This window comes from Mus caroli, unplaced genomic scaffold (assembly GCF_978045245.1).
Source record: "Mus caroli unplaced genomic scaffold, Mus_caroli_1 scaffold_4, whole genome shotgun sequence".
NCBI lineage: Eukaryota > Metazoa > Chordata > Mammalia > Rodentia > Muridae > Mus > Mus caroli.
The window spans coordinates 92522490-92540312 of record NW_028227259.1 but is presented as its reverse complement, the minus strand read 5'-3'; the positions used below and the strand labels follow the sequence as shown (position 1 = coordinate 92540312).

General features: G+C 40.5%; 1 protein-coding gene across 1 annotated transcript in view; it reads right to left on the bottom strand.

The window, feature by feature from the left end:
- Positions 1 to 12660, bottom strand: part of Slc4a4 (solute carrier family 4 member 4) — a 416646-nt gene extending 403986 nt beyond the window's left edge. The window contains exon 1 of the mRNA XM_085836838.1: positions 12613 to 12660. Coding sequence (XP_085692964.1) covers positions 12613 to 12626 — 14 coding nt within the window. The 5' untranslated portion in view covers positions 12627 to 12660. The remainder of the gene's footprint in view (positions 1 to 12612) is intronic.
- Positions 12661 to 17823: the final 5163 nt, after the last annotated feature.

The window sequence follows — 17823 nt, the reverse complement described above, 5'->3', positions numbered from 1 at the left end:
ATTTTCCTAATGAAAAAAAAATCTTTCTTTATAAAACCACTTGTGAGGGACAAGATACAACTGTCACAGAAAAGCACCTTCCCCCAGCTTTCTTGTCATGGAACAACAGTCAATAAGAAACAGACTGATCATTTACAATAAGTCATGTGGAGGCAAATTCTGCATCGTCTCTCAAGTCCTGCATAGACTGCCAGTGAGTCTTGCTCTTGTTAGATCTGCTTCCATTACAGGGCCTGGGGTTAGTCACTTCATTTTTGTGTAACTGTTTTCCTTGAGCACATAAATTTGATCTGATAATAAAGTTTGTCTATGCTCTTCGTAGCAGGAGTTATTACAGAAAGACATTGTACTGGCTGATTTTGTGTGTCAAGTTGACACAAGCTGAGGTTATCACAGAGAAAGGAGCTTCAGGTGAGGAAATGCCTCCATGAGATCCAGCTGTAAGGCATTTTCTCAATTAGTGATCAAGGGGGAAGGCCCCTTGTGGGTGGTGCCATCCCTGGACTGGGAGTCTTGAGTTCTATAGGAGAGTAGGCTGAGCAAGCCAGGGGAAGCAAGCCAGTGAAGAACATCCCTCCATGGTCTCTGCATCAGCTCCTGCTTCCTGACCTGCTTGAGTTCCAATCCTGACTTCCTTTGGTGATGAACAGAGGTGTGAAAGTGTAAGCTGAATAAACCCTTTCCTCCCAAACTTGCTTCTTGGTCATGATGTTTGTGCAGGAATAGAAACCTTGACTAAGACAGGCATCTTATACAGTTGGCTTGTAATCCCTGTGCTAAAGCAGAGACAGAGGCAAGAAGAGCTGGAGTACAAGGCTAGACTAGCACAGATGTCTGTTTTTTAAAGGTTAATAGACATACACCTTTTATTATGTACTAGAATTGTAATAGTTTTAATTTTTCAGAAACAGAACCATGTCACTCCAGAGACCAATCCAACAATCTCCCTTTTGTACAAAAAAAAAAAAAATGTGCCTACCAACCACTAACACAGTGACTCTTGCTCCCTGACCCAGGGACAATCTTTCACTACACTGTAGGCTTCTATGCGTTCTCTATTAATGTACAAATCTACTGCAATTAAACATTGAAAGAGAACAGAGTCCAATGGAAAGTGTACAAGGAAGCTGGGCAGATTGTAATTTAATTATCAGAGTTGGAATTTGTCCAGAGCTCCACCTGCCATAAAGAAAGTACCCTGGGATTTTTAATGACCACAAGTGGTCAGGATTCTGGTTTTACAGTTTGTCCAATTAATTTCCAAGCATGTCTTCTGCTATAGCATTAGGTTAGAGGAACTGGGGAATCCTTTCTGCTAATAAAGAACCTGGGGACTTATACTGTTTCCCAGAGGACTTTTCAAGGTAACAGACGTGTGTGTGTGTGTGTGTGTGTGTGTGTGTGTGTGTGTGTGTGTGATCACATAAACAGGAACTTAATAAGTACTTTCATCACAGAGAACCGGACACAGCCATTTCTTTTCCATCAAATTTGGGTAAGACTATTTCTCCAGTCAGGTCAATTTCAGATTGGAAAATGCTGGGTTTTGGAAAGATTCTAGCCTCTGTCTCTGCCTTTATTATGATCAAGTGTATAATGCCCAGCTTGTTTTGTGCATATCCGCTGCTCTCTAGAGGAATTCACCCTCATCAGAATAGATCAGGTTTTCTTTCAGAGTCTTGAGGTGAAACATCAAAGTGAAATTTCAGGGCAAAAATTGTCATTTCTCATATTTTCTATTAATGAACTTCTGCTTCCTTCAATTAATGCTCTCTTTAAAGTAAGGACTATGGTCCCTAACATTGTAAAAATTAAGTCTGAGAAATTCTATTTCTGTGTATTTTCCTTAGTGAAAACTAGGAAGGTTCAGTGGTTAAAAGCACTCCCTGCTCTTCCAGGGTCAGTTCCAGGCACCCATGTTGGGTGGCTAAGACCTTTCTACAACTCCAGCTGATGCCCCGTGCTCTGTGGGTGGCTCCATTCATGTGCACATACCCGTAAGTGGATAGACACACACATACACACAATACAAATTAGTCTTTCCTGTCTGTAAGCCCAGCTCTATGTCAGCTAGACATCACTGCACAAAGCAAATGCCTCTATATTACCTCCGAAGTTTATTAAAAATCAGACATTTCCAGAGTGGAGTTCATATTGATTCAATCACAGTGACTAAGTCTTTTTTATTATTTTAACCAAACTTTGGCCATCTTTGGAGATAACAACATGTGATTGTGTGATTTTAAGAAGAAACCTCTATTGATGCATCTACACACTGTCTTTCTCCCGTTACTGTGTTTATTTTCTTTCCTGAACAGCTTCTATTTTAGGTCCTATTGTTGTAATCATCATGTTTAATTTCTTTTTCTTCAGGAACTATCGTGTAAAATTACTTTGGGATCTTATTAAAATTCAAGCTAATTAACCTGACCATATTTATTTTCACACTCAGATAAAATGAGTAATTCATCAGGGACATAAAACTTCAGACACAAGGGAAGTTAGGACGCCTCTGACGCAAATAGAGGCATTAGAAGAAGATGATTGGACAATTTCAAACTAACTGCTACTCTTTCCTGATACTGTAGCTGATCTCCCAACATCATGTTTTGTTTTTAATTAGGGAGAAAGGAGCAGTTTGGAGATATTACAGAAATCTGGTCTGATAGCAGCCAGGGTGGAAGAAGACAGCTTCATCTTGCCAATGCAATTGAGGTTTTTATTCATCTGTAAAATGCGGTGCTTGCAGAGTGAGAGCTCTCAACTCCCTTCTTGATCTGAACTGCCAGCAGTCTGTGAATGTTAAGAAATTTAGTTCTGATGAATGTGCAAAATTAGCAGGCACCTGCTACCTTCAGACAGAGAAGAATCATGTGACTTAAAAAGAACAGCATTGTTTCTGAGCCAAATCAGGTAAAGAAAGAGTTGCCCAGATTTCTCCCAGTACTGAGGGGTTTCTAGATTACAGAGTTGTCAGTGCTAAAAACTGCATAGTCCAAGGCAACCTAGGGTGACTAAACACCCTATAGATACCCCATAGACACCCTGTAGACATTCTATAGAAAGAGCCTGAGTTCGCAAGATATAAATGAAGTTTTTAATGTTGTAAATATAGTTTATATCTTAGCACCCTGAGAGATAATACAGAATTTCCATATTCAGGTCACACTGATGGGGCATAAAAAGTTATTTCTAAACTTGTGTGTGTGTGTGTGTGTGTGTGTGTGTGTGTGTGTGTGTGTGTGTGTTTTACTGGGGTCCAAGATGAAGTGTCGCACATGGTAGGCAGTTTGTCTTTCCACTGAGCTATCTCCTCAGCCCATTTGGTTTAGTTTAGTTTAGCTTAGTTTACTTTGGTTTAATTTAGTAGCTCACATAGGCCTCACGAGTCACCTAGCTGACTCTGAACTCATGCTGTAACCTAGACAGGCTTTTAGTCCATAATTCCCCTGCCTTAGCCTCCCAAGTAGTTTGTTACTTCTGCTATCAAGTCCAGATACTTCCAAAGCTTGAAGTATTCCAGTCATGGTTAGGAGATAAACTACCATCTGAAAATAAAAGGATCTATCCTTTTCAGGTCAGGAATGAGTTCAATCACGGCCATAGGAGCACTTGGGAAAGAATGTAGAGGGATACCTTCATTGGAAAGGAACCTGTGTAGGGGCATTATTGTACATAAAACTAAATAACCTCGGTACTTCAAACTGAAAAGCCTATCAGGAAGACAATTATATTAAAAGAATCTAATGTTTCCCAAACAGAGCCAAATACATACAAATAAATCCAGTTGACTTTTTCACCAGTACACATGATTTTACATAGCAATTGCATGTAGTACCTAGCTCCCTGGCCTGCATTTCTAACACACACACGCACATGCACGCACACGCTCACGCACACGGACACACACACACACACACACACACACACACACACCTACTCCATGAACTTAAGCAAGAACAAGAATTCACTCCAGGTTCTTCTAAAATTCCATAAGATTTTGTCTTAAGGTTAACATGAAGGATGCTAGGATGCTTAAAGCACTCTGTGATGAGAGGATTCTGGGAAGCTGAGGGTTAAGGAGCAACAGTGTCCTTTCTCCCCTAAACAACAATTTCACCAAAAGTCTGAGGTAACAATGCTGGAGCTTCAGTGGGTGAAGGTTTGCAACTTCCAGGACTGTGTGATAAACTGATTAATTCCGACCAATCCCAGCCCTGCCTCTCCTCCTCATGCCCACCTGCTTGCAAGGAGCTGTACTTGTGTTCCCAGAGGCAGGGTCTTCCAAGTACCAGAAATCTCTGATATCATGCATCTGAACTCAGAAGCCTAGCAAAGAAACTGGCCATTGTATCTCCTTTCATTGTAGAGAACTTCCACCTCTCTGGAAAGCTTCTGAAGCATCTGAAGGGCTGGGCTGTCCTTGCTCCTTCCCCTCCCTCAGCCGACCATTTAGACATTAATGAGCTGTATCTGTGGTGGGAAGAAGGATATTGAATAGGTGTGACAATCAGTTTTTTCATCTTGTATCTGTGATGGGAAGTACCAGATGTGACAGCCAGTCTTGTCAACTTGATTTGATTTCCCAGGGTCTTACACTTAAGAGGTTTCCTTGAATTTTAGAAGAGACTGTAGACTTTGCAGTTTTAGACAGTGTTTGGATGGTTAAAGATTATGGGGACATGTTAAAGAGTAGATTGTCATGATTTAAAAGTGATACATTAAGATGTGCTGATAACAACTACCCATTGGACAGAGCACAGGGTCCCCAATGAAGGATTTAGAGAAAGAACCCAAGGAGCTGAAGGGGTTTATAGACCCATAGGAGAAACAACAATAACCAGTATTACCAAAGCTCCCTGGGACTAAACCACCAACCAAAGAAAACACATGGTGGAACTCATAGCTCCAGCTGCATAAGTAGCAGACGATGACCTAGTCGGTCATCAATGGGAGGAGAGGCCCGTGATCTTGTGAAGGTTCTATGCCCCAGTATAGGGGAATGCCAGGGCCAGGAAGTGGGACTGGGTGGGTTGGTGAGCAGGGGAAGGGGGGAGGAAATGGGGGGGGGAGGTTCGGAGTGGAAACCAGGAAAGGGGATAACATTTGAAATGTAAATAAAGAAAATATCTAATATGGAAGAAGAAGAAGAAGAAGAAGAAGAAGAAGAAGAAGAAGAAGAAGAAGAAGAAGAAGAAGAAGAAGAAGAAGAAGAAGAAGAAGAAGAAGAAGAAGAAGAAGAAGAAAGAAAAGATGTGTTGATAATGATAAGGGTTGGGCTTGCTCACAACAGTTAATCTTGATTATCAACTTAACATGATTACAAGCCTAGGGAACCAACCTCAGGGAGTGTCTGTTGGGGAACTTCCAAGGAAGTGTGACTGACATAGGCAGGCCCTCCTTGAGGTTGAGTGACATAGTGCATGGACTGGGGTCACTAGCACTTATTTCTTTCAGCTTCCTGGTAGCGGATGCACCATATTGGCTATTCCATGTCCCTGCCACAGTACTGTCACCATCCCTAACTTCCTGAACTATACCCTCCAACCATGGGTAAAAATAAATCCTCCTGCCAAACGTTGCTTTGCCTCTACAAAAAAGTTAAGTAAGCAATAAAATCATCGTGCATGCCTACAGGAGGGTAGGTTGGAAGAGGCCTGCAGGACAGCTCAGACTGACCCTGAGCACAGAGATAGCCTAGGTTGTCAAGTGGTACATGCCTTTAACAAGAGCACTTAGAGAGGAGACAGGAGAATCATGAGTTCAAGGTCAGCCTAGTTCTACACAATGAATTTGAGACCATATTAAGCTATACAGTGAGACTCTGTCTTATGTATATTTTTTTTAAAAATAAAATAAAATAAAATCAGCAGATTCAGGGGAAGGGAGAATCTGATTTTCTTTTCTTTCTTTTTCTTTTTCTTTTTCTTTTTTTTTTTTTTTTTTTTTGGAGATGCCACAGTAGTGACTAAAACATCCGTGCTTCAACAAGAGCAACAACAAAACACAGAGCACACAAAGAAACAGGAAAATATGCTCTGTACAAAGGGAAAACAATAAAAGCTGTTCGTTAGAAATTCATGAGGACAAAACTGACAGGTGTATTTTTAAAAGATGTTTTAGGGTGGAAGGTGGAGCTCAGTGGTAGACTATTGTCAGACTGTTTCTCCTCAGAAATCCAGTATATAGGCTGGCTGGGGAGATGCTCAGTGGGTAAAAGTCCCATGCAAGCCAGGTGACCTAAGTTCAGAGCCCACACCCACATGAAAGCCAGGAGCATGCATCTGTAATTCCAGGGCTCCTACACCAGGACTGGAGAGTTATCCCAACGCTCTCAGGCCAAAGCCTAGAGTATGCCACAGCAGAGAGAGCAAGAGAGACCCTGCTTAACAAGGCAGAGGGGAGGGCCGACTTACCAAAGTTGTTCTGCAATTTCCAAGTGTGTACTGTGGTTCATATGTGCTTGTACATACATACTTCATATATACATACATACATACATGCACACACACAAACACGCACACACAGAGGCACACTCAGAGGCACACACACAGGCACACACTGGGGAGTGGAGGAAGAAAGACAAAAATCAAACAAAATCAAAAAAAAAAAACTTGGTTAAACCAACAGATAGAAGGCTAATAAAGTTCTAAAAGGAAAACAAGTGTTAACTAAAAGTTCAACATGTGGTCAACTGTTTTTCAAACATGACAGAAAAAAATTATAATATCACCAAAAGATGAGGTTGCTAGTCACACCAAGGATGGCCCTGCAAATAATATTAAGAGGCATTTCAGATTGAAATAAAAGGACATTAGATGACTCTAACCCACACCAAGAGATAACAACTATAATAAAGATAGATAATCCACAGCAACTATAAAAGCTAGTATCATTTTAACTTGAGTTACAATACATCTTCTGTTCTATATAATAAGCTAAGTTATTTTTTTAAAAATAGCAATCATTTGTGGCTATATACCCATAGTTCCTAAAAGTATAACGTTTGTAACATCAACAAATGTAAAGAATAGAGAAAAACAGTAAGGAGCAGGTTTGTAAACTATTGGTTTTAAGGTGGTATGAATTTTCAAATCAGTATTGTAGCTTTAAAATATTTAACTATACAAATAACCTAAACATCAAAAGGAGGCAGAAACTCAAGAAAACCCTACAGCATATATAGAAGACAATACCAAAAAGATTATGGATTCCTTTATATACACACAGATTAAGTTAAATAAATCCATTCCGAAAGGCAGAGATTGGAAGAACAGAGAAAAACCTTTTGATTGCATGCTGTCTCCAAGAAACTCTCCGTATATCCCAAGAAACTCTCCGTAAAGATCCCAAAATACCTATTGCATGCAAACGGTAACCAAAAAGAAAATGAAGAGAACAGACCAATGAGAGGACTTAGCCTGAAGACCATGACCTGAGGTCTATCCTGCGGTTCCACATAGTGGACTGAGAACCAACTCCTGCGTGTAGTCCACATTCACAAGCACACATGTATGTGTGCACATGTGTGCACATACATATGAACACACACACAAATAAATAGTCTCTAAAATGAATGGCTATACTAATATCAGTCAGCACTGATCTTAAGTCTGTGAAAGACTTAAATGGGTATATAGTCTGGTTTTTGATGGTTAAGAGAATTCTAAGATCGTGATCACTGCACAGCAATATACAATTATTTAACAACATCAAACTATGCACTGAAAATGGTTAAGATGTCAAATTTCATGTTGTGTATTGTTTGTTAGAATAAAAATTTGAAAGAAAACAAACATATATTTGATGTATTCAATTGTCTAAGGGAAAAAAAGGCAGCATAAGGTGGTGAGTGTGTTTGCAGAGACTGGAGGCTAACTTCTGTTCTGACTTACTAAAAGGCTTGGTGACAGAAGTCTGTCCCTAAAACCAGGAGACTCATCTCAGCCCTCTTCGTGACTGACATTTCAGCCTCAGTACTACTAGTGATTGCTTCAAAATATATGAATGCTAATGGTGACTGTGCAACAAGCTCCTGTCAGCCAGATTGGGGATTGAAAGTATAGAAACTCTGATCGCAGCCGGGCAGTGCTGGTGCACACGTTTGATCCCAGCACCTGGGAGGCAGAGGCAGGTGGATCTCTGAGTTCCAGGCCAACCTGATCTACAGAGCAAGTTCTAGAACAGTTAGAGCTACACAGAGAAACCCTGTCTCAAAAGAAAAAAAAAAAAAAAACACGAAGGAAGGAAGGAAGGCAGGAAGGGAGCAAAGGAGGGAGGGAGGGAGGGAGGGAAGGAGGGAGGGAGGGATTCTGATCCCATGTTTATATAAGATGTTGAGCCAATGTTCTCTATGGAATCTTCTGCACCTGAGATTCTCTCTTCCATCTCTTGTATTCTGTTGCTGATGCTCGCATCTATGGTTCCAGATTTCTTTCCTAGGGTTTCTATCTCCAGCATTGCCTCACTTTGGGTTTTCTTTATTGTGTCTACTTCCCTTTTTAGGTCTTGGATGGTTTTATTCAATTCCATCACCTGTTTGGTCATGTTTTCCTGTAATTCTTTAAGGTATTTTTGTGATTCCTCTTTAAGGTCTTCTACCTGTTTAGCAGTGTTCTCCTGCATTTCTTTAAGTGAGTTATTAAAGTCCTTCTTGATGTCCTCTACCATCATCATGAGATATGCTTTTAAATCCGGGTCTAGCTTTTCGGGTGTGTTGGGGTGCCCAGGACTGGGTGGGGTGGGAGTGCTGCGTTGGAAAGAGAGGCCCATTGGACATGCAAACTTTATATGCCCCAGTACAGGGGAACTCCAGGGCCAAAAAGTGGGAGTGGGTGGGTAGGGAAGTGGGGGGAGGGTATGGGGGACTTTGGGATAGCATTGGAAATGTAATTGAGGAAAATACCTAATAAAAAAATATTTTTAAAAAAACCCGAAATTGATATCTTAAAAAAAAAAAACAAGATGTTGAGCAGGGCATGGTGGTACACACTTTTAATCCCAGCACTCGGGAGGCAAAGGCAGGCAGATTTCTGAGTTCGAGGCCAGCCTGGTCTACAAAGTGAGTTCCAGGACAGCCAGAGCTATACAGAGAAACCCTGACTCAAAAAAACAAACAAAAAAAAAAAGTTGATGTTTTGTTCATCATGATTTGTTGTTGTTGTTAGTGGTAGTGATGGTGGTGGTATTGATGGTGGTATTGTTGTTGATGATGATGTTGCTATTGTTAGTGTTGTTGATGATGTTGTTGTTGATGATGTTGTTGCTGTTGTTGTTTGTAGTAGTGGTTGTGGTGTTGATGATGTTGGTGGTGGTGGTGTTGATGATGTTGGTGGTGGTGGTGTTGATGTTGTTGGTGGTGGTAGTGTTGATGATGATGTTGGTGGTGGTGTTAATGATGTTATTGGTGGTGGTGTTGATGATGATATTGGTGGTGATGTTGTTGCTGTTGTTTGTAGTAGCAGTTGTGGTGTTGATGATGTTGGTGGTGGTGGTGTTGATGATGTTGGTGGTGATGTTGATGTTGGTGGTGGTGTTAGTGTTGATGATGATGTTGGTGGTGATGTTGGTGGTGATGATGTTGTTGTTGCTGCTGCTTCTGACTTTCTTTCATCTCTAGCATACCATAGTCATGACTCTTCCCTTTGTGGACTGACCTCAGCCATCTTTGCATCTCATCTGCTGTCTGTGAGAGCAATGCCAGCGTTTTCCAGGGATCTGTCTCTGGTCTTCTCTGTGCACACATTTCATCCATACCCTCTCAGTTGCTTCCCCTGATTGCAGACTGCTTCCTCCTCACTTCCTCCAGTCACTACAGGCACCACGGTCCCCTAATCTAACCTAGTCCTCTGTCCCTGGGGGTTAATGGCCTATGCCTGCAACAAGTTTTCAGAAAACTGTTCTTTAATTCCAGTGAAGTACTTTACTGTGCCAAAATTTAAATATATGAATTCATCAAGAGCCGTCTCCTTGCCTAATGCCTGTCTTGTAGCCTACGCTACAGGAAGGAATGAAAAAGCTTTGGGAATCTTCCAAGACCCCCTCATCTTCCACTTTTCCCTCCAGTCACTCAAATATGCCAGAAAATGTCAATTTTACAATCACAAGAAAGCCATTCTGTTACTTGGACTATTTCCTTAAGTCACCTCAAGTTTCTACTCTATATTTATACATACGCCTTATACATGAGCACAGCCTACAGTGCCCTTCTTGGCTTCTTACACATGAGCACAGCCTACAGTGCCCTTCTCGGCTTCTTACACATGAGCACAGCCTACAGTGCCCTTCTCGGCTTCTTGATTGTATTAAGCTTCCCTTGCTGTGTGCAACATAAAATTCGATGTCATCTTTTCTTTTAAAACCCTTGTATGAATTATTATAACTACTCATTCTGTTTTTTTTTTTAATTTTCCACACTAGGTGAGGGTGAGAGATAGCTTTGCTTTGTTCTCTGTGACACATCCAATCATAACATGGTGCCTAGCACTCCCCCGGCCCCTACTAAGTAACTGAATAAGGGAGGGCAGTCAGTAATCTTCAAACACCATTCAAACAAAGTCTCCACAGTCAATGGACAACTGAGCCAATAAAGAAAAGGCAGCAGACACAGATAGCTCGTGTCCAGCCACGGATAGGAAGCAGCAAATTTGCAAGTCCCACCTTTGCTTAATCCTGGAGTCATCTCTTTTGCAAAATAACCTACGTTGCTTGTGTAACAGGCAAAGAACAGGCCGTTTGTTGGCTTGGCTATCCGAGGCCCTCTGGGCATCTTGGCAGACCCTGTAGGGCCATCTGGCCTTTAGCATCATCCCCCTGAAGCTCATTTCTGCTCTTCGGTGATCAAGTGCTCTACCATTGATCTTTTCCAGGATGTGAGGTTGTACCTGCTGTTTGCTGGCACCTGTATCTCATCATAGAGTAAATACCAAATGGCTTTGCAACCCCATGTAGAAAACGTTCGAGTTCTCCAAATTCCAAAAGTACACCGTATTTGGGAAGCCCTTCTCAACAGAAGTTCACAGCATTCTGAAATGATTGTGCTCTTACAATAATTTCAAAACAGCACATGGGGTCATACTAGACAACACTTGAAGAGGAAAATGCCTAAATCCCTGTTAAACAATAATCACTTTCATCCTGACGACACTTATGGCTATATACAAAACAAAGGTCAACATTATAAAGCTAATTAATACAAAGCTAAGCTCTGAGGAAATTCACTGAGGACTTCTGGGGGTCAGGGATGACCTGTCTTGAGAAAATATGGATTCCTACACCAACTGTACACCAACTTTAGCACAGAACGCCCAGCGTCTTGTAGTCCCTAAAAGAGGGACAGATGACCTAAATTTACTATGCAAAATAAGTTAGAAAATAAAACAGGACTCAAGGATGCTCTTAACCACACTGCGTGCAGGAATCTGTAACATTCTAGAGTGTCCTGTGACCACAAATCCTTACGTGTACTAAGAACTGAGACCCCGAAAGGTTAAGAGCCAGGCTAGGAAATTAACATCATCTATAAAACTATAAAAGCAGCCTTGGATACCATAGTATTGTAGAACTGAATGAAAACCTCCGTGAAAGCCCTTTTCTGCATCATAAAAACCATGTGCCCTGTTTATAATGTGGTGCCCAATACCGATGCACGTGCTGCTTAATGTCTGGGAAAGGATCTGGGCGTGCTATCCCCACACCACACAAGATCTTACAAGCAGTATGAGTCCTTTTCCAACACACTCTTCCTAAAGTCTTTTCCTCTAACCATAAATATGGGAAGCAGCATGTATAGAGGCAAGCCAGGTTAAGACATCCTGTTAATTCAGGCTTTGATACCCCAGCTCCCGGCAAACGCTGACAGGAAGAAGTCCCACCACATCTCACGAGTCTTTGCTCCACTCTCATCTTTCCTTGTCATATCCCTGGCTTGTTTTTTCTTACACTCAAAAATCTACTAAAAAAAAAAAATCCATGTCCTTAAAAATACAGAGATACAGTTTAGATCTTCTTTCCACAGAGGACAGAGTTACCAGCCCCTGTGATTTTTTTTTTTTTGACCAGTCTGGCTAATAATTTGGTGCCAGCACCAACTGCTGGCTAGATCATCTAGTCAGCAGGATGGGGCTCACTGTTCTCTTGCTTGTGTGATTTTGGTTTTTGAACATTTAAAATTGCCAACAATCCCAAATGGTGTCTCATGACTCCTCTCCAATTCGTTTCTATTTAAAGATTAAAAACTATCATATTTGGACTGAATTTTGATAAGATGCACAAGGAATAAGCCACTGTAAGACCAAATAGATTTCTGCTTATAATGAATGAGACATAGAGTTTTATACCGAACCTCAAAAGGCACAAGTGCATCTCTGTATTATTCTGTCTGTAATCATCCTCAGAAACCCTAGATGACTTACTGAGTACCCACTGCCATACAAAGCAACTCAGGGAATTTAAATGAACAAGATCAGACTGACACAGCTTACGGGTTCTGAACCAGGGTAGAACACTTGCCTACGAAAACAAGCGCTGCTTCTGTTCCTACCCGCTTATAGTTTATATCTTTCTTAAGTAAAGACAAAGGGGGGTTGCACTACAGACGACTTTCTTACTCACAATAGGTCAAGCATCTGTGCTCAGGTTTGTAGCCAGCAGAGGTCACAAAACAAATGGATATCTGTGAAAAGAAAAATAATGGTGGGATGTACTTCACATAACGATCTTCGGGTGGTAAAGTGATACCTGTGTCCCTTAAATCCAGATCTCCCTCCCTCCCTCCTTCTACACCCAGGTCTTAGGTTTAGATTCTATTTTTCTCACTTCTGCTGCTTTTGTTGCTGATGTCATATAGTGTACACATTCCCATTAACTAGAAAGAGATCTAAAAATCAAGGATTTCGACTTGGTGTAGTGGCACACACCTTAAACCCCAGCACTCGCCAGTGGGTCTCTGTGAGTTTGAAGCCAACCTGATCAACGTAGTGAGTCCAGGACAGACCCTGTCTGTCTACATAGTGAGACCCTGTCACAGTAATTTTAATTAATTAAAGTATTTTTAGTTATCATTTTAACTTTCACTTAGCATACAAAGTAATGGGTTTAATTATGACATTTGCTGATACACATACCATTATACTTTGTTGTTAACTTGCACCGCCCTCCACAAACCCACATCCTTAATCTTCTTTTACTAGGTGTCCGTCTTCTTTATCTGACTGATTGCAAAGGTTTGGTTATCTCTCCCTGCTCCCCCTTCTCCTTTCTAAACACAAGTATATCTTCCTCTCTTTTCTACTTTTATATGTATGCATGTATATATGTTTGTGTGTGTACACATATATAGATTGAAATTTAGATTCTACATGAAGAAAAATTTATTTTTTTTGTCTTTCAAAATAAAAGACTTCTTGCTAAAAAAAAATGTATGGGAATTTTGTCTTGCAAACCTCTCCTTGTGAAAGTCTATAAATGTGCTGGACATGTGGTGCATTCTTACAGAGATAGGAGGATCAGGAGTTCAAAGCTAGCCTTGGCTACATAGTGAGTTATAGGCTAACCTCATCTATAAAAGATCCTGTCTCAATGAAAAAAGTTTATAAATATCTCTACTAATCTAGTATTGGGGGTTTTAACTGTATAAATACAAATAACCATTGCTCACATTTGTCAAAACGAAAGTTTTACTATAAGAAGATATAGAGTTTTTTTTTTTTACTGAAATATAGCAAAATACAAATTGGCTGAAATCCATCAACCATGATGATTTTAACTCTGTAAAAATAATTGATACTTAAAATGAGGCTTTGACTAGAAATTGTATCTGGAATATCCTTGCAGGACTTCAGTCGATGCTTACTGTGCCCTGAATCCCTTAATAAAAGTTTCTCTGGCCAGACTGGGTTGTTCCATATACAGGCCATTAATGGTCCTCAAAGACATGATAGCTATTATACAAATGCAGTTTTTTTTTTAAAAAAAAAAAGAGTTTATGTTGCCTAGTTTTACTACAGGTATTATTATAATTAGGACAAGCAAGTCTACATGTTGTGTATGTGTAGGAATAAACAAAAGCTATATTAGGAGAAAGGCTATGCTGTGTTTCCCAAAGTCTATGTCTTTTTACTTGTGTTCTGATGAAAATCCGGAATACTCGTAGAATAGTACTTGAGCTGGCCACAGCCTCTCTGCTGGCTACAGGAGAATTTGGACTTTTCCCCAGCACAGCTCCCTCAATTCATCTGCAGGATTAATGCTTTCAGAAGCTTTGAAAATCTTTCTGCAATGGGAACAGGCTGTTGTGTGGATTCCCTCATTTTCAGCATCCTCGATTCTTCCTGTATCTCTGGCTACAGTTATCACAGAAACTTTTTTGTCTTAGTAGAGTTATTCAAAATAAATAATCTCTACCAGTTACTATTTTTCTCAACCTTAGGGGGAAAGCCAGTCTGTAGAGATTCCACTTTAAGTCCTGTTGTTCTACCCATATCCCTAGCATTTTACTAGCAAGAAACAACATCATCTCTTTCAGTAGCATCTGTGTCTGTCTAACTAAGTAATATTCTCAAATAAAGCATGAATTGGTCTTTACAAAAATAAAAATGAAGTCGCTTAATCCCTCTAGCTACAAAGCCCTCCTACCCCAACTGATGGCCCCTCTGCTCCCTGTGTCTGTGCATATAAACCTCTATTCGCTAAAAAGTCTTTCATCTAGGGGAACTTTTTTATTTGTCTGTCTGCCTGTTTATGGTGTTTGACCTAGGGTACCTCTATGCAGCTTTGACTGGCTTAGGGTTTGCTGTGCCGAAGGCCTCGAACTCACAGAGGTCCTCTTCCCTCTGCCTCTTGAGTGACGGGATTAAAAGTACTCACCACCATGCCCAGCTAAGTATTTCAGGATATTTTAAGTGAACACTCATGAAAGCCTCATGTCCATTAATACAGACATATGAATAGACTGATTTAAATTGTATTGAATGTCAGGGAAATTACTCAAGTCATTCTTATAGACTATATTTCAGGGTAATTTTTATAGCTCATTATTAATAATGTTTTTAGAAGATACTATATAATATAGAATGTAGAATTCCCTTGAATTAATACTGAAGTCTTAGCACATCAAGAAGTCTAACTGGCCTGTGAAACAGGAATTAGATACTTTCCATAAGTCCCCTCCCTTGTCTTCTTCAACACACACACACACACACACACACACACACACACACACAGAGTGGAAGGTCACTGGAGACAAAAGTAGATGCATGCACAGAAGTGTGCCTTCCACTAAGCCAATAACTATTTGTCATAACAAAGATGCTCTCCATATGCCTGGCCCTGCAAGATAAGCCTTACACAAGTATTTCACTTAGCGCTCAGAATGACTATAAACTATCTATAAAAAACTTGACACTCAAAGTTTTTTATTTAAAAGTTTTTATACCATATATTTTGCTCACCCCACCCCCAGGGACTCAGAGTTATTTTAGGGCTTAGAGAGAATTTTGTGTAGCTGGTAAAGAGAGGTAGGTTCCAGTTCTTTACCACCCCATACTCTTGCTGTCCCTAAACATTACATCTTTCTCAATCCATTTTTTTAAGATCTTATCTTCAGTCATTTATTTCCGAGCCCATAACTGTGTCCTCTGTCTCCTCAAGCTGCTCTGGCTTTTAGTTCAAGTATCAATGCTTTTCCTTCGACATCAGAGCCACAGACTTGAACCCCGGGGTAATCAGAATCAGTTGCTAATCGTATAATTTTTAAGAGATAATTGAGCAAAGGGTTAACGACAAGAGAACTTAAAGTATCTACTTAGCTTATCATTGGAGATGGATATATTCCTTGAGGTATAATCTTTTTTAAATATCTGGCATGTAGGGATGTTCATGTATGAGCAGGGGAACATGTGAGATCATCAGACAACCTCGGGTGCTTCATTTTTTAACTGTGTCTGAGACTGGGTCTTCATTTGCTGGTGCCCATGCCAGGCTGACTGAGCTGGGAGCTTTGGAGACTCTCCTGTCTCCACCTCCCATCTTGCTGTAGGAACACTGAGGTTACAGATGCTGGAACTGTGTCTGACTTCACAGGAGGTTCCAAGGACCCAAACTCAGGTTCTCATGTTCAAACAGCAATTGCTGTGTTCACTGAGCCATGCCCCGTGTCAAATACAGTCCTTATAGTAGTTATAAATGAATGAATTACATTTAATATATGGATATAGAAAAACATAAGTGTGAATGGAGAAATAAAGTTGGGATATGTCATATAGATAAAGATACCATGTGTGTATGGTATTTTGTTGTTGTTGGGTTTTTTTTTTTGTTTTTTTGTGTGTATGTTTTAAATATATAAAATAATGGACAATAATATCGATATACCCACTCATATAAAACATATTAAAGTACTGATTGGTAGGGGAAAGTTCATGTTAAGGGTGAGTCATTATTTATAGGGTAATTAAAGAGTTATGGCTCTAATAATAAATAAAGGACATTGACTGTGTAGTAATGTATTAATTTTAAAATATTTAAAATGGCTCGCAGAGATGGTGCAGTGGTTAAAAGCACTAGATGCTCTTGCAGAAGACCTGGGTTCAGTTCTCAGCACCCACATGGTGGCTAACAGCCATCTGTAACTCCAGTTCCAGGAGATTCAACCCCCTCTTCTGACCTCCATGGGCACCAAGCACACATGTGGTGCATACACATACCCTAGGCAAAACGTTCAACACCTAAAATGGAATAAATCAATCGGAAAAAAAAAAAACCCACTAAGGAAAGACACCATAAAGTTGCCCTTTGTTCAATATAGGTGGTACTTATATGGCATTAGTCACTAGCATTTCTTGAATGTTTAAAGTGTTTTCCTTCAACACAATCTTCTGATGTTTAATGGAGATAAATGATACATGCATACACGCATGCATACACACACACACACACACACACACACACACACACACACGGAAGAGGCTGACAGAAGCCTCACCACTGACCACTGCCATTGTGAGGCTAGTGCGGTTTGGTGGCTGCTGTCAGCAGTCTAGTTAGGGAGAATGAGATAGTAAAGCAATGATGAGACAAAGCAGCAGGTGAAGAGAGGCGATGTCCTCACAGGGAAGGGAGCCATTTGCAAATAAAGTGTTTGAAGCTTGAACTGTGGTACCTAGCTGCAAGTGCCAAGTCCCTTGGCTAGGGTGGAGCTGATTGATAAATAGACCCAAATTAAGAGAGTAAGAGGACCCATGTCCCTGCATCCCAACTATCGAATATAATCTATTAGAATAGATTGAAATTCCTTGAGCAGATCATCCTGAGAAAATAATTAAATCTAACCCCAATTAGATCTCACGTATATGTGGTTCTGTCTGATTAACTGGAGAAGTCCCAAATAAGCTACAGATAATGAACAACAGCAATATTTATCCAAGGGAGCAAGGAACCCTGCATAGTAAATTCAGAAAAGGGGATCTAAGAGTTAGAGGCAGTAAAGTTAGCGGCTGGGCATTCTGATAGTATGTTTAAGGTCAGGTGTATATGAACTACAGCTGCCTCGAAACTTAGAATATTTAGGACAGACCTTCCTAAATGGCCTTCCCACTACTCTCAGAAACGCTGTTGTTTTCAAATGCAAAACTGGCCTAGATGTTAGCAGGGATCCCAAATGAGGGAAGGTAGCAGAGTCTACTAGACTGTAGGAATTGCAAGCTCAGAATTCCAACAGGATTGGGGCCCACAGCTAATTCAAGCAGCAGCTAGGAGCAGCAAACTTTACACAGAAGCAGCAGCTGCATTTTGCGCTTTAAGGCTAGCAAATCCTGTTCGCGGACC